Below are 22,656 nucleotides of genomic sequence, written 5' to 3'. Positions count from 1 at the left end.
CAAAGGCCTTAAGACGAGCCAGTCCAGTGTCCAATAAACTACAAAGAGGCTGCTGTGGCTAGAGGGGAGAGAGCAAAAGGGAGAGTGGCAGCAGGGAAGGCCAGAGGGGCAACAAGGGGCAAGATCACGAAAGGCTTAGGAGACAGCTGAGACTATAGGTTTTATTCTGAAAAAAATCCGGGTGGGGTGGCACTGGGGGTCTTGAGAGAGGATTAACATGACCTAACTTACATTTTTAAAAGATCACTCGATTTGCTAGGTTGAGAATAAACCAGCGTTGGGGGGTAGCAGGGGGCAACACAAACGTAGAACGTGAAGACCAGGAAGAGATGGTATTTTGGGCCAGGCAGATAGCAGAAGTTGTGATAAATGCTCACATTCTGGAATATTCTCTAGGTAGCCCCAACAGACATTCAGACACATTGAATGTAAACTCTGAGAGAAAAGAAGTCAAGCATGATGAGTCCATAGTTTATGACCTGGGTAACTGAAAGAGTGGATTTGCCGCAAACTAACCTACAGAGAAAACTGTGGAGCAAGCAGGTTTTGAGGGGAAATTTTGATATGAGAAAGTTCTGATATTAGCAGGTTTTGATATTAGAAAGTTTGTAGTATTTATTAAATATCCAAGATGGGAGAAATAAAGGCATGTGTTTGCTGATGGGACCGGTTTATTAAAGCGGGGGAAATGACTATGCGAGACAGACAAGAGTAAGAGGGAAGGGGTAGGATCTAGTGCACATGTGGAGAGACTTCCAGAGTGGAGGACAGACAGTTCTTCATCTATTTAAAATCTGGAAGACGACGTAAATGGGCACAGACGTTACGTGGGTAGACAGGTTGGCAGGAATCAGTGCAAGGTTTCTTCTGGCTGCTTCTATTTTCATAATGAAATAGAAAAGAAAATCTTGTTTGAAGGAATTAGTGAATCCCTTTTCACTCCCTTGCATAAAACCTTCTATAGGCTTCCCCTCACCATTAGAGTAACATTTTAACATGACAAGATCCCACAGGACCTTTCTCCATTGCCCCAAATGCTCAAGCCATGGGGGCCTTCCCTCTGTGCCTCAGACACATGACAAACTTACACAAGCCTTGGGTCCTTTGACTTACTTGTCACTCCATCTGGTAAGCCCTCTCTCCCACCCTCCCAAGTCTGGCTAATTCTTAACATACAAGGCCTCAACCATCCCCCCTAGGCCTTTCTTGAGCACCCTACCTACAGTGGCCCATGCTCTCCTCATAAGTTACTTACACATTTATTATGCATTGTTTGCTTCTTCCCACAAGAACGTTTCATAGAGAATAATAGCTCTACGAAAGCAGGTACTTTTCTAGTCTATTCACTCTGTGCCTCATAAGCCTAGAACCACATCTGGCATATAGTAGGTGCTCAATGAAAATTTCTTAATGACATATTTGAAAAAGTAAATGAAAAGAATGCATGTAGAGCATATAACAGAGCCCCTGGCAATAGTAAATCTTCAATAAACGTCAGCTGTTACGATGGTAACAAAAACAGCCATGGCATCAATCATGAGCACAAATATAAAAGGCTAATCCTCCTCTGTGCTCTTGAATCAATTCCCCTTTTGTTGTTAGAGACTTTCTTTCATTAATTATATGTCCCTTCCTCATCTTTACAGGCTCCTTCCCTTTAGCTAAAAATGTGCAATATTTGCCCACCGTTTTTTAAAAATCAGTTAAAACACACTTTTCTTAACTCTATATTATCTTATTAGATACAGCCAAGTATTTTCACAGTTCAGCCGCAAAAACAGGGTAGTATTTTGGTTAGGTTACTCTTGGTTAACCAGAACAAATCTTGAATGAACAAACTCATTTTTATTTACTATTTTTCTACTAGCTAGTTTCTTTAAGTTGAATGAAACTACTTAATATTTGCATGCTTAAAATATTAATAATTACAGAATAGTATACAATGAAAAATAGGTATTTTATCTTAGTCCTCCCTCTCTAAGGAAACTAGGTATATTCTGTGTATCTTTCCAGAAATTATGTATGCATATGCAGACATATAAATCTCCTTTGAAAATATCAAATAGCACCATACTGTGCACACAATTCTGCATCTTGGGTTTCTTCCAGCTAATGAAACATCTTGGATGACCTTCTAAAGTACACATAAAGAGCTGTATCATTCTTTATAGTCGCCACATAATGTTTCATTGTAGTGATAAAATGTCATCCATTTCCTATTAATTGACACAATATGTTTCCTGTCATTTGCTAACTATATGTGATGCTGCAACTATGGTAATAGCTATATGGCTATAAAGCAAGACTCTTCATATATCTATAAATAAATCCTTAAAAGCAGAATTGCTGGCATAAAGGACAGCAATTCAGTTTTTTATTGATATTGCCAGATTACCTTCCAAAATAGTTTTACTAAATCAGTAGTTTTCTAATTCTCTAAATAATGAACAACTATTAGTAACTGCAGGTCATATTTTTGGTGAGGGAAAAGGGGATAATTCTTGATCCTTCTTAAATCAACTAAAACTGAAACTACTCCTAAAGAAAATGTTAATACTTTAGTATGACACGTATTTAAAACAAAGGAAACCAAGCACTATTTCTGGGAAAGAATTATTTAGAATCACTTTCCCATTTCTGCTAAAAAAAAGTTTCACCTCACTACTAAACGAGTTTTTCCAGTCTTTAATAATTCTTTTCCTAAGTCAACCTCTTAGGAACTCACAGAAAATGGAAAAAAGGAGTTTAAAGAAAAAGAGAGGGGGCTTCCTTGGGCTTCCCTAGTGGCGCAGTGGTTGAGAATTTGCCTGTTGATACAGAGGACACGGGTTCGTGTCCCGGTCCGAGAAGATCCCACATGCCGCGGAGCGGCTGGGCCCGTGAGCCATGGCCTCTGAGCCTGCGCGTCTGCAGCCTGTGCTCCGCAACGGGAGAGGCCACAACAGTGAGAGGCCCGCCTACCGCAAAAAGAGAGGAAAAGATAAAACTTAAACTCAAGAGTTTCCAAGGAGCACAAGATTCTTCTGTTTCTGGGCTGGGCAGTAACTTTCAACTCTTGGCATTTGAGGTATCTTTTTGTTTTGTTTTGTTTGCGGTACGCGGGCCTCTCACTGTTGTGGCCTCTCCCGTTGCGGAGCACAGGCTCCAGACGCGCAGGCTCAGAGGCCATGGCTCACGGGCCCAGCAGCTCCGCGGCATGTGGGATCTTCCCGGACCGGGGCACGAACCCGTGTCCCCTGCATCGGCAGGCGGACTCTCAACCACTGCGCCACCAGGAAAGCCCTGTTTTGTTTTAAATTTAAAAAACAAACAAACAAACAAAAAAAAGTGTAATTCCTTAAAGGTCCTAATTCTCTTTTGTTAGTGAAGAAAAAATTCTCGGCTTTGTTTTTCCACAGATTGCAAACCCTTTAAGGGTGGGGTGGAGGATTGCGTTTGTAAAAGGCTGCCAGCACTTCAACGGCGTTTAGCAAACAATAGTTATCTCTGCTATTACCTTGAGAGCCTCTGGCCACAGGCTATCCGGACCCTCTCTCTGCGAGCCCCAAGCTTCCTTTTCCTCCAGACCTTATAACTGCTCCCCCAACCCTTATCCGTGGACACGCCGCCGGCCTGGCGTCCCCCGCGCCGCGACGCAAATGGAACGGCCTATGACGTCACGAGGCCGCGGCTCAATCAGACGCGGCGTTTGGGAAATTTTAAATTTAAAGGCGGGGTGGATCTTACGCTCAGAAGCGCCGGGCGCGGAGGTTTTCGTACGGTTTCCTGGGATCCAGCCTGGCAGGATGGCCGATGAGGGAGCCGTCGCCGTCGCCGTCTGCGTGCGGGTTCGGCCGCTTAACAGCAGGTAGGTGGGCCAGACCTTGCCCAGGTTCCCGTTGCGGCCTCCGGCCCGGGCCCGAGCCGCAGGAGTGAGTTCTCGCTGCTCCTTCCTGCTCCGCTGCCTAGAAACTCGGCCATTGACTCGCTTTGTGCCGTGGTTTCTTATGTGTAAAGTGACGGGCCAGGATCGGAGGATCTAGAGGATACTTTCCAGCTGTGGGATTCTCTTAAGTCTATAACTCCGGCTCGCCGACATTAAAAACCCTACTCCCTGCGCTGCTCTGCCGTCCCCCCATCTGCGCTCCCCATCCCTCCCCCAGGAAAGTCGCATAGGAAAAATCCTTACTGGCACTCTTCACAGCTAGTCATTTTACATTTAACTGACGCTCTCTCCCCCTTTACTGTATACTCCTTGAGCGCAAGAACTAGTCAGTCTTCTTCCATTGTATTCGGTAGACCCTCAACACTTCAGTGACTGAACTCCACGTTCAGAAGGTTTAATGACCGATATTCATCAAAATTGATTTTTTTTTTAGTTCGGTGTACTGTACTAAACACACACTACCATCGTTGCCCAGTGGATCTTACGTTCTAAAGGGGTAGACAGAAAATAAAGTGAAAAATATAGAATATTAAGTGATGATACTGGAGTAATAAATGCTATAGAGAAAAAACAGGAAAGGGCAGAAATGAAAATGAAGTCTGCTTTGCCTGTCTCGGGCCTTTGCCCCAGAATGCTGACACATTTTGTTTGAGAAACATTTGTTAACCATTAATGGGTGTTTAATAAATAAGAATATCAAAATGAGGAATTTCCTATTTTTAAGAAGCTCATTAATGCATTAGAAGAAAGCTACATAAAGCATTATAATACATCATGACAGGTGTTATGATAGACAGGTGGAGAATGTTTGCTAGAGGAGTCTTTAGTCCTTAAGTGAGATAGTTTAGGGGAGGGACAGGGCTGTGTAGGAAACTCCTGATACTTTTCATGAATGAAGGAACAGTTAAGTTAGTTAATGGAAACAAAAGTCAGGGTATTCCAGGCAGAGAGGGGTCGAATCTTATTTTGGAGTGACCTTCAGCAGTTGATTTGTATGGAGTTAGGGTGTATATAGGAATTTAGAGGAAGATATGGGTCGAAGAGAGAAATTACAATGATCCAGGTGTCATGTGCCAAATTAAGGATTTCAGATGGTTTTTAAAGGCTTTAAGCAAGAGGGACATAACCAGAGTTGCATTTTCAATGTATCTTTTCAGCCGCCAGTACTGGGTTGGAAGGTGGAAGTGAAGAGCTTCACAAAGAAACTCCCATGAAAGTGCAGGAGGTCACAAAGCCCCATTTAAAATCCACCTTTGACCCCTCAAAGGTGGATTTTCCACATTTATCCTATTTATGGTATACGTCATTACCATCTTTTAAAATATTCATCAGAAGATGAGGTCTTTTCAGTTATCTTTCATGTAACACAACTTCTGTGACCAGTTATTCTAAAATGCAGTTTTTTTATTCTTTTAGAGAAGAGGCGCTTGGAAAAGATACTCAAGTTTACTGGAAAACTGACAATAATACAATTTATCAAGTTGATGGGAGTAAATCCTTCAATTTTGGTAAGTTTATAACAGCATCAAAAGTTAACCTGGTATCATTTTTCTATTATGAGTACAAAAGCCTTACGAATAACACTGGATTTGTCACTAAAGATCAAACTAAGCCTTCAGTAAACTGCTTCAGTGGAAACTTTGAAAAATTGTTCATCCATTCATGTACGCTAAGTAAGATAATAAGCTGACACTTAAAACATAGCAATAATAAAAGATAATAAGTAAATAAAAAATTAAACACAGTTATAGTTCCTTTTAACTGAAATTAACATTTTTCCTCTTATTCGTCAACGTACTTGTGGCGTAAAACTCTGTAAGCCCAAAATATGTCAAGTCATCTTTAAGATCTTCCAGTTTGGTTTCTTTGTTGTTGTTTCTTTTTTTGTTGTTTCTTTTCTTTTTTTTTTTTTTCAGTTGTTTTTCAAAACTTTTTAAAGAATAAATAGTGAAGATATTCCTTCTTTGTCTGGTAGAATACAGCAGGGACCTATCTCTGCTTTTGTGGATCTTATTTGGTGGAAAGAAAGGCTTTAAACAAGTATTTACACTTATGATGACATAAGCTTTGTGGGAGTTTATAGCAGGGATCTAACTAATCTAGGTGTCTGAAATGGTACCACTTACACTGGGACCTGCAGGATGAGTGAGAGTTAGCTAGGACGAAGGGACTTGGAGGACCTAACTGTTAACTAGGTTGATTTGTGTATTGATTTAGCATGTATATAGTGCTGACAATGTGCCAGGCGCTGTTCTAAGCACTTCATATATATTAACTCATTTAATCCTCCTAATAAGCTTATATATATTTGGTACCTTCCCATTTTAATGAGGAATCAGAGAGGCCTGGAGTCACACAGCCAGCAAATGAAAGAGTCAGGCTCCAGATCTGTGTTCCAGCCACACTACTATGCCGCCACTTAGGCACCATAGAGCAGCAGTGACGGCCTGTCACCAACCTCAGGAGTAAGTGATTAAGTTGTCCAATTAGTGTTTAACTAGAAAGCCACAAAGATACGCAGAAGAGAAAATGATTCCTGGTAAAGGAATGTTTGGTGGTATTAACATAATTTTTAAAAGGTAATATGTGCCAGAGATTATAAAACCTAAGTACCACAGATTCTCAGTAGCCGTATACGCCCATGAAGGTTTTGGACTCATCCAGCTGTCTGAAACAGATAACATTAAAGTTTGAATCATCCTGCCATTTCTCCTTGCTCTAAAATCATGACCCTTAAGCAGCCTTCAGATGGCACTTTAGTTTTCCATATTGTTCTGCCCATAGGGCAGATGTGTCGTCATGGTGCAAGCAGTGTGATCACTGAATTTCTCATTGTAGGTCAGTACATTACCCTCCTGATTTACAAATCCATTTCTTGTGAGCTTTTTAATGTGAGGGCACTGCTAAAAGAGTGGTCTATTTTTAATGTACTAACAAAAGCAGAGAACCACATCCTGGACTTGTGAATTTATCAGTGCAAATGCTACTCTAAACCCAGCCTTTAGCAGCACTTCAGCTTTGGTCGGTACTTTTCTTCCAAATATCTGTGTTTTTTGGTTTCGTTTGAGCTAGACCTTCTTGCTAGGTATGTTAAAAACATTAACATTTCTCAAAGAATAGTAATAGTTTATATTTCCTAAGTATTAACATATGTTCACAATAATTGTATGAGGAAGATAATACATATCCATTTTACACATTAGGGAACTGAGGCACGGAGACATCAACCACTTTGGCCAAAATCACACTGTAAATGGCAGAACCAAGATTTGCAGGCTGTCTGATTCTGGACCCCCATATTCAGCCACCATGCCCTACTGCCTCTTGAAAGCACATAGGGTAACAGACTTGTATTTTTTCTGTGTGAAGACCAACACATTTTACCTAAAGAGAAGAGTATTTTCAGAGGACCAATAAGTTGAAGGAAATATTGTGTCTTAAATCTTTTATCATACCATATCCTGACAATTTTATTTCTGTGGGCAACTACTAATTCAGAATGAAAACAGTTAATTTGTTTGATTTAACTTTTATGTTTTGTTTTTTAGATCGTGTCTTTCATAGTAATGAAACTACTAAAAATGTGTATGAAGAAATAGCAGTACCAATCATAGATTCTGCCATACAAGGCTACAATGGTGTGTATTCACTGCAAAAACATTTCAGTCTTGGGTGTCTGTTTAGCAAGTATTGATAGTTTTATACACTATAGATTCATTTTTAATCTTTGCATGTGTGTGTTTTGTTTTTGCAGGTACTATATTTGCCTATGGGCAGACTGCATCAGGAAAAACATATACTATGTTGGGGTCACAAGATTATTTGGGAGTAATACCCAGAGCAATTCATGACATTTTCCAAAAAATTAAGAAGGTAAATAATTTAGCTAAATTTCTAGTACATGCAGGTAAAAGTGGTGATAATAGGATAGCAACCTTAGTGTTCTCTTGTAATGATGAAGTATATTTATAGTTATCTCTTGATTATCCATGAGGAAAGAAGGAAGGCATAGCATAGATTCATTTTTTTCCCACAAACTTACTAACTACAAAGCTTAAAGTTCTTTCATTCTTTCCTTTGAATCATGAAACAGTACTCCCACCAAAAAGTGGGCATTAAGGAACAGGAAAATCTTATCACAATGATTAGGTCCTCATTGCCTTTGTTTAGCTACCAGTGATTATTAAGGAGCAGTAAAAAGTAGACTAGATAAAAGGCAAGGGAATCAGAAGGTCAGAATAGGCAAGCTAATTAGATGAGTTGGTTTTAAATTAGTTTTTTCATCATTATTTTATTTTTAATTTCTTGAATATATGTAGGTTTTATTTTGAGGTTAGAGAATTGGACTGGGTATTTTCCTGTTAAAATTCTATGATACTATACTTTTCATTATTTCTGAAACAATGCTTTACTGTTGTTGTTGCTTGTTATCAATATAGAAGCACAGGGGAAGTTTTGTTTTTTGTTTGTTTTACAAAGATAATTTCCTGAAAGGCAAATACCACATGACTTCACTTATATGTGGAATCTAAAAAACAAAACAAATGAACAAACAAAACAGAAACAGACTCATAGATACAGAGAACAAACAGGTGGTTGTCAGAGGGGAGGGAAGTTGGAGGAATGAGAGAAATAGGTGAGGGAGATTAAAGGGTACAAATGTCCAGTTAGAAAATAAATGAGTCACAGGGATGAAATGTGCAGCATGGGGAATATTGTCAATAATATTGTAACATCTTTGTATGGTGACAGATGGTAACTAGGCTTATCATGTGATCATTTTGACATGTATGGAAATATTGAATCACTATGTTGTGCACCAGGAACTAACACAGTGGAATAGGTCAACTATACATCAACTAAAAAATAAATAAATATTTTTAGGGCTTCCCTGGTGGCGCAGTGGTTGAGAGTCCGCCTGCCGATGCAGGGGACGCGGAATCATGCCCCGGTCTGGGAAGACCCCACATGCCACGGAGCGGCTAGGCCTGTGAGCCGTGGCCGCTGAGCCTGCGCGTCCGGAGCCTGTGCTCTGCAGCGGGAGAGGCCACAACAGTGAGAGGCCCGCGTACTGCAAAAAATAAATAAATAAATAAAAAGTTTTAAAGATAGTTTCTCAAAGAATATTTTAATATTTAATATTAGCACATAAGCATTCATTATTAGATTTTCATAATTGGATGATCTCTGATGTTTTCTGATATGTTTTCACATATCTTTTTCTTCTAGTTTCCTGATAGGGAATTTCTTTTACGTGTGTCTTACATGGAGATATACAATGAAACCATTACAGACTTACTCTGTGACACTGAAAAAATGAAGCCTTTAATAATTCGGGAAGACTTCAATGTAAGTAACAGAGTTAACAGAGTGGCTCAAAAAAGAGTTACTCATTGGGATTATTTTTCTTGAACATTTGCCTTTAATTTCTATATATTTTAAAGTGTCTCCTGTTACTATGGTTTGTTTTTTATTTTCTTTCTTAAACATTTATAGAGATTATCTCTTAAGTAACATGTATAGTTTTTAAATATTGACAGCTATAATATTGTGGCATAAGTGCCTAAAAAGAGCAAGCTGGAAGTATCAGGTTAGAATTCGGTGTATTTTAGTACAGGAAATAAATTGTAAATAGCATAGATTTAGTTGTTATTTTTGTACAGAATAAAAGTGCCCATTTTCTACTCTTAACTTCCACAAATGAATTCTATAATACTTTGCACTTTTTGAAATGCAAAATTTTAAGTGACTTATAGTTCTCTACTTTTCCCATAATTAAACTTGTTTCAGAGGAATGTGTATGTGGCTGATCTCACAGAAGAAGTTGTTTATACATCAGAAATGGCTTTGAAGTGGATCACAAAAGGAGAGAGTAAGACTTTATGCTGTATTTCTTCAAAACACGTGTAAAAACTATTTAATTGAATGTATTTAGGCTTTAAATCACACTTTTCACTTCTAAACTTAAATACAAGTTAGTGTTTTTCTTTGGATTGTAATAAACACAGCTGAAATATGATTCTTTTACAGAGAACAGGCATTATGGAATTACAAAAATGAATCAAAGAAGTAGTCGTTCTCATACCATTTTTAGGATGGTAGGTAATCCTCTCTATATTTGGTCTTTCCAATTAAAAATACACTAATTTTTCTACAAGTTGCCTTTTCTTTCTAGATTTTGGAAAGTAGAGAGAAAGGTGAACCTTCTAATTTTGAAGGATCTGTCAAGGTGTCCCATTTGGTGAGTATTGATGAACCGTGATAATGTAGTAAATGAGCCGAACCAAAATTTAATTTAGCTGCTGTATGTTTGGTTTCATGAGAACTGTTAACTAATTGGCAAAAGCATCTATAAATTGGTAGTTTAGTCTCATCACTAACATGAGATTACTAGTGGAAATGTAGGAAGAGTTCAGAGAATCTTACTTCCTGTGATCTTATAGCTGCCATTTCCTGAACTTTAGATGTAAGAACTGTAGGAGTTGAGGCTTTCCCTAACTAGTAATTGAGGAAGGGTTGATTCCATGCACATTTAAGAGTTAAAGTAATCTTGGAATTTGGTGATTTTTTTGTGTTTGGGGTTTTGAGGGTTTTTTTGGTCTCTGCCAATGGTATTGAGACTTATGAGATGAACAAAAACCTGGGTGAGAGTTAAAAAATAAATCAGATTATTCAAGTTCATAGTTAAGTACAATAAGAAAATAAGCTTTGTATTATAAACAGTGTTTTAGACTATAAATCCCTTGAAAGGAAGAGTGATATCTCCTTCATCTTTGTAACTCCAACGCATTGTACATAGTTTATATTCAATACCTGTTTGTTGATAAGTAAATATAAGCATTATGCAAACATTCCTCCTTGCTGCACTGTATCATTTCTCTTTTTTTGTGCTTCCTTTCTATTCCTTACCATTATTGCTTTATTCTGTCTTCAAGGCCTAAATTCTTTAGTTTGATGTGGGAGATGATGTAAGATTTCTCGATTTGATTTGAAAACTTCAGGGGAAAAAGTAATAAATCTATAATATCTTTGTTTTTCAGATTTTGAAAAATCAGAGTCTTAAGTATCTAATTCTAGTTCACCTGAGTTATTTTACTATACAAGTATATCATTTATTTTAGTAGATTAGTGTTTAACAACAACGAAAAGCATAAAACCTAACTTCTGTTTTGTTTTCCAAACCTAGCCTGTGATATATCACTACAATTTTAACTTTTCTCTCATAGTTTAGCTTTAATTATAAATTAAGTTTAATTATAATTAAATTTAATTATAATTTAGCTTGACATATTCAGTGATCTGTTTGGTGTCTTTTCTTATATTATTTGATGCTCCATCATCTGGGGACCATAGAAACCATCTGGTCCAACACTCCAGACTTCCCACTTACTCTAAGTATCTTCTTGGAAAGAAGTCTTCCCCGAAGAGTCTTTTTCTGGCTCTTTGGAGGTGGTCTTTTTATGAGTGTCTCCAGGCCTTTCTGGAATAATAACATCCAGGTGCTCTTAGCTCTGCTCCTTTATTCCCTTTTGTGGCTTCTTTCCTACTACGCTCCTAATCAAAGCACAGGGGTGTTCTGTGGCTTTTCTTCCCTTGTTTGCCCTTGTTACCATTTCTGTGTTGACGATGGTCAAATGTTTGTTTCTAAAGTCTCTGAGTTCTATTTTATTTATTTTTTTATACAGCAGGTTCTTATTAGTTATCCATTTTATACATATTAGTATATACATGTCAATCCCAATCTCCCAATTCATCCCACCACCACCACTTTCCCCCCTTTGTGTCCATACGTTTGTTCTCTACATCTGTATCTCAATTTCTGCCCTGCAAACCAGTTCATCGGTACCATTTTTCTAGGTTCCACAAATATGCGTTAATATACGATATTTGTTTTTCTCTTTCTGACTTAACTTCACTCTGTACGACAGTCTCTAGATCCATCCACGTCTCTACAAATGACCCAATTTCATTCCTTTTTATGGCTGAGTAATATTCCATTGTATATACGTACCACACCTTCTTTATCCATTTGTGTGTTGATGGGCATTTAGGTTTCTTCCATGTCCTGTCTATTGTAAATAGTGCTGCAATGAACATCGGGGTGCATGTGTCTTTTTGAGTTATGGTTTTCTCTGGGTATATGCCCAGTAGTGGGATTGCTGGATCATACGGTAATTCTATTTTTAGTTTTTTAAGGAACCTCCATCCTGTTCTTCATAGTGGCTGTATCAATTTACATTCCCACCAACAGTGCAAGAGAGTTCCCTTTTCTCCACACCCTCTCCAGCATTTGTTGTATGTAGATTTTCTGATGATGCCCATTCTAACTGGTGTGAGGTGATACCTCATTGTAGTTTTGATTTGCATTTCTCTAATAATTAGTGATGTTGAGCAGCTTTTCATGTGCTTTTTGGCCAACTGCATGTCTTCTTTGGAGAAATGTCTCTTTAGGTCTTCTGCCCATTTTTGGATAGGGTTGTTTGTTTTTTGGGTATTGAGCTGCATGAGCTGTTTACATATCTTGGAGATTAATCCTTTGTTCATTGATTCGTTTGCAAATATTTTCTCCCATTCTGAGGGTTGTCTTTTCGTCTTGTTTATAGTTTCCTTTGCTGTGCAAAAACTTTTATGTTTCATTAAGTCCCATTTGTTTATTTTTGTTTTTATTTCCATTACTCTAGGAGGTGGATCAAAAAAGATCTTGCTGTGATTTGTGTCAGAGTGTTCTTCCTATGTTTTCCTCTAAGAGTTTTACAGTGTCCGGTCTTACATTTAGGTCTCTAATCCATTTTGAGTTTATTTTTGTATATGGTATTAGGGAGTGTTCTAATTTTATTCTTTTTACATGTAGCAGTCTAGTTTTCCCAGCACCACTTATTGAAGAGGCTCTCTTTTCTCCGTTGTATATCCTTGCCTCCTTTGTCATAGATTAGTTGACCATAGGTACATGGGTTTATCTCTGGGCTTTCTATCCTGTTCCATTGATCTATATTTCTCTTTTTGTGCCAGTACCATATTGTCTTGATTACTGTAGCTTTGTAATATAGTCTGAAGTCAGGGAGTCTGATTCCTCTAGCTCCGTTTTTTTCCCTCCAGACTGCTTTGGCTATTCGGGGTCTTTTGTGTCTCCATACAAATTTTAAGATTTTTTATTCTAGTTCTGTAAAAAAACTGCCATTGGTAATTTCATAGGGATTGCATTGAATCTGTAGATTGCTTTGGGTAGTATAGTCATTTTCACAATATTGATTCTTCCAATCCAAGGACACAGTATATCTCTCCATCTGTTTGTATCATCTTTAATTTCTTTCATCAGTGTCTTACAGTTGTCTGCATACAGGTCTTTTGTCTCCCTAGGTAGGTTTATTCCTAGGTATTTTATTCTTATTGTTGCAGTGGTAAATGGGAGTGTTTCCTTAATTTCTCCTTCAGATTTTTCATCATTAGTGTATAGGAATGCAAGAGATTTCTGTGCATTAATTTTGTATCCTGAAACTTTACCAGATTCATTGATTAGCTCTAGTAGTTTTCTGGTGGCATCTTTAGGATTCTCTGTGTATTAGTATCATGTCATCTGCAAACAGTGACCGTTTTACTTCCTCTTTTCCAATTTGTATTTCTTTTTCTTCTCTGATTGCCGTGGCTAGGACTTCCAAAACAATGTTGAATAGTAGTGGTGAGAGTGTTCATCCTTGTCTTGTTCCTGATCTTAGGGGAAATGCTTTCAGTTTTTCACCATTGAGTTTGAGTTCTAATTCATGTCTTTCTAGAGATTGTCCCACTGTTATCTCAAACTTCAGTGGGTCTAAAACCAAATTAATGTCTTCCTATTCTAATGAATATTCCTTTTTCCAGTAATACTAGCATTATCCTGGTCACCTAGGCTGGAAACCCAAGTCTATTTTGGCTCATTTTTTCCTGCTTTCCCTTTTCTCCAGTCATCACCATTTCTTCCTGATCCTACCTGTCATCATTCCATTGGGTGTCATACTCATTTAGGTTCTCATCTGTCTTGAATTACTCTGTCATTCTCCTGAGCCTGGCCTCTAGGACTCTAGTCTTCCTTTCTTTGGTCTGTTATGCAGATTTCTAATGTTACTAAGCATTACTTTTGCTGTGGCATTTCCTTGGACAAGATCTGGCTTAACTAGTCTTACTTTGCTTCCTTCTGGTCCACATAAGCTCCTCTCTTATAGATAGACTGAGCTTCTTAGTGCTTTGAACACTAATGCTTGTCCTCATCTTTTTACCTTAATTCATGCTTTCATCACCACTTTTCCCCTTTATTATGTATCTAGGTCACTTGTACTAGATACTATATAACAACGATTAGACTTCTTTGCATATTTTAGAGAAAGCAGTATCTGAGACAGGACTGTAAAGCAGGAGTACATAATTACCTGCCTACTCCTCAAAGAGAGAGATAACTTAAATCTCTGACTTTCTTTTAATGCATTAATAATATTTACTGGGCTCTCAGATTAAAAAACAAAGAGGACATCCCTCCACTACTTACTGTCTCCACTACGACGTCGCTAGCCCAAGCCACCATCATCTCTCACTTAGATTCCTGCACTAGCCTCCCAACTGCTGCCACTTCTGCCCCTCTCCAGTTCATTCTCCATCTAGGGTGCCACGGTTGATCTTTCAGGAAGTTAAATCAAGATACATCACTCTTTTGATTAAAGCCCTCTCTTGGCTTCCCATTGCGCTTGGAGAATCCAACGTTCTTACCCCTACTTACAAAGCTCTGCATAATATGACTCCTACCTCCCTCTCTTACACTATGTGTTCCATCGCCACTTCACCAGCTCTGCCATGTTGCCCTTTTTATTTTTTGAGCATACCAAGCTCACTTCTGTTTTGTGACTGAGTGTACTGGCTGCTCTTTTAATCTGCACTGTGCTTCCCTCGGTTTTACATGGCTGCCTCCCTCTGTCATTCCAGATCTGAGCTTAATGGGAAGTCTACCCCTACCACTCAGTCCAGAGAACCTACTCTGTCCCTTCTTTCCTCTTCCAGGATTCTCTTTAAATTATCTGTATTACATTTACCAGGTTATGTTTCCTATCTGTCTTCTTCTGTCTTCTCACCAACTTCCTCCTCTCCTCTTACCACTCCATATAGAATATAAGCTCTATCAGGACAGGGACCTTACTTGTCAAATTCATTGCCATATCCCTAGCACCTAACATACTGCCTGAAGCATGACAGTCACTTTTTTCCAAAAATATTTGTGAAATGAAAGAGGTCCGTGCTTTTAAAGATGCTACAGTAGAGTCAGAGACAAATGACTAGCTCCACACAGTAAGTGCTGTAAGAATAAGTCATATCTATAATGATCTCTGGGTACAGTCAAAAGAGCAACTCATTCAAGGTATGGGAGGAGAAAGGGTAAAATCAGCAAAGCTACATTGAGCAGGTAACATTTGCCTTTGGTCCTGAATAAAGACTAGGGGCGGTCTAGAACTTTAGAAGTAACAAAGAGAATGGCAAAAGGTAGCACTTAGGAGTGTAGAAGTACATGAGGCGTTTAGGGTGTAGTGAGTAGTTCAGCTAGAGTTAGGAGTAAGTAATGAATAGATATAATGCTGGGGCCACACAAGTGCCAGATTGCAAAGAATCACATTCATATGATAAGGTTTTGAACTTTGTGTAGTAAATAGAAAACCTATTCTGGCGGCATTATGGAGGATGTATATAACAAAGAAGGAACAAGGGTTATAGATCGGTTTGACAAGGGAAGGCCTGAACAGTGGGGTGAAAGATGAGGGTACAGATGGGGTGTTCAAGTAAACTATGTGTTTTAAATGTTCTTTCAGTAGTTTGGGTTTTATCTCATTATGCTAAAGGTTTATTATCATCTGTCTTACAGAATTTGGTTGATCTTGCTGGCAGTGAAAGAGCTGCTCAAACAGGTGCTGAAGGTAATGAAAACTTATGAAATATGTTGGTCTGAGTGTCTTCCTGTTCTTTCACAGAATAAAAGTGCTACCATGCATTTTAGAAACTAATAATGACAATAATAATTTTGTGATAAAAGTCCGTCATGTAAAAAGCAGCTTATGTATGTGGCTAATTATCTAATTTGGGCTACTATAGCATCAATTAAAAAACTAGAACTGTACAGTTGATAGGATTGTATAGCTGAAAAGCTCGTGAGAGTACCATGAAAACCATCTAAATTTCCATATCAGGTAAGAAAATTCAGAAGGGAAGTGGGGCACAAAATTAATATACAGACATTAATAATTCTATAATACAAATAACCAGTTAGAATATTTAGTGTGCAAAAAGACTCAATTTACAATGATGGCTTAAAAGGTGTAATACCTAGGAAGAAACTCAACAAAAATTGCACAGGGCCAAAATAAAGAAAACTTCAAAACAGACCTGAAGGACATAACCAAATACTTAAACAAATGGAAAAGCATACTTAGATGGAAAGGTGCAAAATCATAAAGATGCCAAGCCTCTCTCCGTGTTCATTTCCTGCAGCCTGACATAAAGACACCCAGCTGAGCATGGTCTATATCCACCAAACCAGACCCATGAACGGGAAATAAATGCTTGTTGTTTTAAGGTGGCTTGTTAAGCAGCAATATTACAGCAATAGCTGAATAATGCACCTGTGAAATAACAGCTATTCAGAGTTATTTATTGCAGTATTTTCTGTATACATGGTAGATTGAAAACCTACATATCCCTCAACAGGGTTCTAGGTAAATAATTTCTGATACATCCATACAATGGAATTCTATGCTATGAAAAAGAATGAAAAAGACCAGTGTTTACTGATATGATGCACAATATACGCCAAGTGAAAAAAGCAAAGTGCAAAATAGTGTGTATAGTATGCTACTATTTGTCTGAAAAAGAAAGGGGAGAAATGAATATATATGAACTTGTATTTCTAAAAATCTAGAAGAATAAATAATAAACATGGTTTACTGGCGGAGGGAACAGGAACTGGTTGGGGCATAAAACTGGAATAGAGCTTTTTCCAGGTACTTTTTTTTAATGTTAGAGTCATGTGAGCATACTCACAATATTAAAATGAGAACTTTTTTTGGTTTTGAGCCTATAGTTGCCTATATTTGAAGGTTTGGAAAAAATAGATTTGAATGGAGGAATTAGAGGAGCTCTTTTAGACAATGGGCTTTCCCTCCCTCTTATTCTTTTCTTAGTCATCTTTTTCATTTTGCCATTTCTCTCAGGTGATAACCTTTCTGATTCACCTAATTGGGGGAGGGTTAGGGAGAGAGCTCCTCCACCAGTGGTATTAAAGGTGGGCTCAGATCTAGTCCAAAGCATAGACTTCAACATCTGTCCCTTTAACTTCTACTTTCTCTCATAATTTACTGATAAGTTCATCATCCAGTACAGGGCTCAATTTTAATTTTTATACTTGTTTAATAAATGCAGGTTTGCGACTCAAAGAAGGCTGTAATATAAATCGAAGCTTATTTATTTTGGGACAAGTGATCAAGAAACTTAGTGATGGACAAGTTGGGTATGTTTATCCCACTGTACTCTATCTGTTAATGCTTATGTTTTCATTAGGTCGAGAATTGTAATATTTTAGTGACACTCAAATAAATGTTCTTATTTCATATATTCAAAAGCTTTCATGACTCTGTGATCATGCTTGGCTTCTTATACATATGATTGTGTCCTACTAAATTTACTTTCTATATTTTAAATATTTTTTAGTTAGTAGTTTTGATCTGCCTCATGTAATCTGTAAATAATTAATTTTTTTAACTGTAGCTATTTTAAGGTTCTACATTAAGAACCAACCACTTTTGTTATATAAAAATTCTTACTCTTTTTCTTCCCAAACTCATTTCTCACTAAGTGGTTTCATAAATTATCGAGATAGCAAATTAACACGAATTCTCCAGAATTCCTTGGGAGGAAATGCAAAAACACGTATTATCTGCACAATTACTCCAGTGTCTTTTGATGAAACTCTTACTACTCTCCAGGTGAGTGTGATTTTTATCTCAACTTAATAGGAGGGGATATCATCTTTAAGAAGGAAAAATTACCTACTAAAAATAGGTAGAGTTTTTTTAATTCACATAACTACCTGTTAAAATAAAATTACGTGTTGTCTGCTAAATAGCATTTCTTAATTTTCCCAAAATTCAATCATTCATATCCCACCTCCACAATTTTTGCCACATCCAACACTATTTTACTGAAATTGACTTGATATTTCTCTTTTACAAACTCACTTTTTTACTTAATTGATTATGAAAGGAAACATTATATCAGTTCTGTAAATGAAAAACTAGTATCACTTGCAACAAATAGAAGGTGACCCAAAAAACATGTGTATGTGCTTATAATAAAATAATTCCTAAATTCCTACTAGCTAATTGTTGCCTGCCTTTGCACTGAGCCTAAGGCCTGCATTTTATGTTTAAAAAAGGAGAGGGGCGAGTAGGGGGGAATTGAATTGTCAGTAGAATAGCTGTCTCAATGAAGGATTCAATGTTTTATATAATGGATACCTTCATGTACCCACTTAAAGTAACTTCTGATACTCATACTCTAAGAAACATTGCTTTAAATAGCTACTGAGCACTGGGTCGAGGTACTGTCAGAGAAAAAAGATAGAAAATAGAGTCCCTGGCTTCACAGAATGTGTAGTCTTATAGGGAAGATAAGACCTGTCTTCCAACATGATTGCCTTGGATTAATACTTAAGTAGCTAGTAAGTAGGATAGCGTTCAAAGGAAGGAGAGAGGCTTTTGACTGGAGCATTACAGACATTGTTACAGGGACATAAAATGCACTCTGTACTCAAAAGTATTAAACTACCTGGGAAGAGTACTGATTTTTCTTTACAAAACTTAATTACAAGAAGACCAAATATTATTAATTTACTTAATTTTTGTGTGTGGAGCACATAACACTCTTGTATTTTTTCCCAGTTTGCCAGCACTGCTAAACATATGAAGAATACTCCTTACGTTAACGAGGTATCAAATGATGAAGCTCTCCTGAAAAGATACAGAAAAGAAATAATGGATCTTAAAAAGCAATTAGAGGAGGTATGTGTGAACCATGTATTTCAGTAAAGAGTAGGGACAGATGTAGAATTGAGATCTACCTAATTGCCCAGAGATTCTTAAGTCATCGATATCTGAGTTTTGCAACCTAAATTTAAAACAGCTTTCAACTAAGAAGAAATCAACTCATAAAAATTTTAGTTTAATTTACTATAAACTGAAAGATTTGGTTTCTTGAAGTTATTTTAAATTTTGTTTTTCATTTTCAAAGGGGAAAATTTGGTATTTTCAAATGGGCCAAGTGGAGATAATTTTTTTTTTAATTGTCACAAATTATACATAGGGAATTAGGTTAAAAAAGAGAGATCATGTATAGGTACCTAAAACTACTTTCTCTAGTTTCATGTTAACTTGAATTTTTCTTCCAACCCTGAGATAGCAATCTAATAAGATAGCATAATCACTTGTCATTGTTTGTTTTAACTATTAGGGTCCTCTATTTTATATTAATCTTGCATTTTAGTGATCTTTTTAGGAATAAGCTAAAATATCAAATGGTAGTCTTATGAAAACATCTCTTCCTTTGCTATAGGTATTCAAATCTCTGCTTTTATGACTTCTCTGCCTACTATTTATATATTTTTAGGCAACTAATAGAATTGCTTTAACAGCATTGTAATGGCATATAGAATAGTGACATGAGAAGAAATGTATATTTGACTTTATTTTTAGTTTGAGAAATTACTGATTATGGTAACTGTGTATTGGTGTTCTGCAGGTAGGGTATATTTTATTTCAATAAAATTAAAATTCTCTTAGTTCACATACAAATTTCTATTCTGTTCTTTTAAGCTACTTTCGAAGTTTTAAAATCTAGCTACATTTGTTATTAACATAACCCAATATTACATTCTGTAGGTTTCTTTAGAGACTCGAGCCCAGGCAATGGAAAAAGACCAAATGGCACAACTTTTGGAAGAAAAAGATTTACTTCAAAAAGTGCAGATTGAGAAAATTCAAAACTTAACACGGATGCTGGTGACCTCTTCTTCCCTCACATCACAACAGGAATTAAAGGTAAAATTTAAAAGATGACAACTTAAACTTGGTATACAGAGAATAGAACGGGTATTCCTATGTGTTTATTACATAGTTATGCATTTCTTATCTTTTGATACAGTGTATTCAAGAAACCCAGAACTTTTGTGTTGCTATTTACCTATATAGCAACAAAACACCTAAGAGAAGAGGTTTATTAAAAAATACTGATCCCTAAGGTAGAGGTCCTAATTCAAGGATTCAAGCGTACCACCTATGTTTTCTTCTAGGAGTTTTATGGTTTCAGGTGTTAACATTCACGTCTTTAATCAGTTTGAGTTGATTTTTGTGTATAGTGTAAGATAGTGGCCCAGTTTCGTTCTTTTGCATATGGCTGTCCAGTTTTTCCAATATCATTTACTGAACAGACTGTCCTTTCCCTATTGTATCTTCCTGGTTCCTTTGTTGTAAATTAATTGATCATATATGTGTAGGGTTTATTTCTGAGCTCTCTATTCTGTTCCATTTGTCTATGTGTCTGTTTTTATGGCACTATCATACATATTGTTTTGATTGCTATAGCTTTGTAATACAGTTTGAAATCAGGAAGCATGATGCCTCCAGCTTTGCTCTTCTTTCTCAAGATTGTTTTGGCTATTTGTAGTCTTTCATGGTTTAGAGTCTCGAGTATATTCAAGGAATCTATTTGCAATATGCTTCTTAAGAACTTCAAATAAAATTAATTAGGGATTGGAAACCACAGATGTCTAGAGTATGTGGGAATATTTTCTGTTTAAAGAAACAGAAATATTAGTATCAGGAAATTGATCTAGAATATAGATCAACATACTGATCAAAATTCTGGCTTCCAGTTTTTGTGGTTTTTGTTTTTACTAGAGTAGGGATTTATTTATCCAACAGATATTTTCTTAAGAGGACAGCCTCTGGATTTGAACTACCTGGGTTTGAATCCCTGTTCTGTCAGTTCCTAACACTTGACCTTGGGCAGTTTCTCAAATACACTTTGCTGCAGTTTCCTTATCTGTGATCTATAGCTTGATCCCCACCTTGTGGGATCGTTGTGAGAATTAAGTGAGGTAACATACAGTACATGCTGAACACTATACTTTCTGCTCAGCAAATCCTCAATAAATATATACTATTAAGATAATTATTAATAGACATTATGTTCAGGTCACCATTCTAAGTATTTAGAGGATGCTCTAGATCAATTTGTTGACTGAATGATGAGTAGGAAATAGCCCAGTGGAAGGCGTAAGGAATGGTGTTTCAGGAAGACACTTAAATGTACAGAAGCTTAAAATTGTGGGAAAACAGTATATTTCTTGGACTTTCTGGTAGCAGGAGCATTTTAAAACCTCAGTGAAGGACTTGAATGTTGCATTATGCTAAGGACAAGGAAAAGCCTTGTATGGAACATAATCGGAATTGCATTTTGGGAAGGTGAGGCTGTTATGTGCATCAGATAGATTGGGCCTCTGCAATGATTGTGGCTCTGGAGGTGGAAGAAATTGGATAAACTGGAGAGCTATTTGGGAGGTAGACTCAACAGAATTTTGTGATTATGTAGACACAGCGGCAGGGAAAGGGAGAAGGAGGTATCCAAAATGACTTGCTGGCATTACTAGGCTTTCTGGGTAGCTGGTAGCATATTCACTGAGTTGAGGAACACTGAATGAAGAGCAGTGGAGCTGCTCAGTGTTTGATTCAGGACGTCTCCATTTTAAGATGTCAGGCAGTCGAAAATGTGAAAGGTCTGACATGGAGGTATCAATTTGGCATTAACTACTGCAGATCCAATTTAGAGTCCTGGGAATGGGTGAGCTTGCTCTGGAAGCATGTTGAAAATGGAAAAAACAGAGGGTCAAACACAAAACCCCATGAAACAACAACTTTTTAGGTAAAGGCAGTAAAGAAGAATCCCTGAAGGAACCCATGTTTAACTCAGAATTTAGAAGGAAACCAGCTGAATGTGGTAACCAAGGGAACAGAGTATTTCAGAGAGGTAGTGGTCAGCAGTGTCACATTCTGCTGAGAAGTTAAATAAGATACACATAGACAAAAATGCTTTGGATTTAGAAATAAGAAGCTCATTTGCAAAAGCAATTTTGAGTTATGTGTTGGTAGTGAAAGCCACCTTGCAGTGGGTTGAGATGACCCAAAGGGATGGGATCTTGAATACAGTAGAAGGGTCTGGCCTTAGAAGGAGAAACATCTATTCATGATAACAAGGACAGAGGAAAGGATAGGCATCAGTTCAGGTAATGCTTTTGTAAGTTTAGGCTTTTATTGTCTTTCTGAAGTAGGAAGCTTAATTTTTCTGCTGTGATAGCAGGAGATGGTGGAGACACAAGTTCACAGACAATGCTAAGAGTTTGAAATAGTATAGCCTTTATAGGGAATAGAAAAGAAAGCCAACAAGGAAAGGAGTCTTACCGGGAAGCATTAAGGCCCCAGGTGATGGTGGCAGCCAGTCTTCTGACTGTATGCCCTGGCAGTGTTCAGGAGGCTGATAAAGTCTTAAAAGACAGTGTAATTCATCTGTGTGTACACTGTGTTGGAATAGGTTTGGGGAACAGAGATTGAGTCAAATAATTTGAGGCTGTTGACCCAAAAACATGGTTGAAGTGATGATCTATGGAATCTAAGATC

The 22,656-nt window shown here is 37.3% G+C and overlaps 1 protein-coding gene across 2 annotated transcripts in view; it reads left to right on the top strand.

The window, feature by feature from the left end:
- The first annotated feature begins 3,755 nt into the window (after window positions 1-3,755).
- CENPE (centromere protein E) overlaps window positions 3,756-22,656 on the top strand; it is a 73,546-nt gene continuing 54,645 nt past the window's right edge. For both annotated transcript variants that reach the window (XM_029236103.1, XM_029236105.1), the window contains exons 1-13: window positions 3,756-3,847; window positions 5,342-5,433; window positions 7,474-7,563; window positions 7,680-7,798; window positions 9,155-9,274; window positions 9,716-9,797; window positions 9,956-10,023; window positions 10,101-10,166; window positions 15,801-15,852; window positions 17,351-17,438; window positions 17,784-17,913; window positions 18,868-18,987; window positions 19,864-20,022. In XM_029236103.1, the coding sequence (XP_029091936.1) occupies window positions 3,786-3,847; window positions 5,342-5,433; window positions 7,474-7,563; window positions 7,680-7,798; window positions 9,155-9,274; window positions 9,716-9,797; window positions 9,956-10,023; window positions 10,101-10,166; window positions 15,801-15,852; window positions 17,351-17,438; window positions 17,784-17,913; window positions 18,868-18,987; window positions 19,864-20,022 (1,248 nt within the window). In that variant the 5' untranslated portion in view covers window positions 3,756-3,785. The remainder of the gene's footprint in view (window positions 3,848-5,341; window positions 5,434-7,473; window positions 7,564-7,679; window positions 7,799-9,154; window positions 9,275-9,715; window positions 9,798-9,955; window positions 10,024-10,100; window positions 10,167-15,800; window positions 15,853-17,350; window positions 17,439-17,783; window positions 17,914-18,867; window positions 18,988-19,863; window positions 20,023-22,656) is intronic.

Source organism: Monodon monoceros, unplaced genomic scaffold (assembly GCF_005190385.1).
Source record: "Monodon monoceros isolate NGI ecotype Baffin Bay Population unplaced genomic scaffold, NGI_Narwhal_1 Super_Scaffold_20, whole genome shotgun sequence".
In the NCBI taxonomy this organism is placed as follows: domain Eukaryota; kingdom Metazoa; phylum Chordata; class Mammalia; order Artiodactyla; family Monodontidae; genus Monodon; species Monodon monoceros.
Note: the sequence above shows the minus strand (reverse complement) of the source record. Positions and strands in the feature narration are given on the sequence as shown.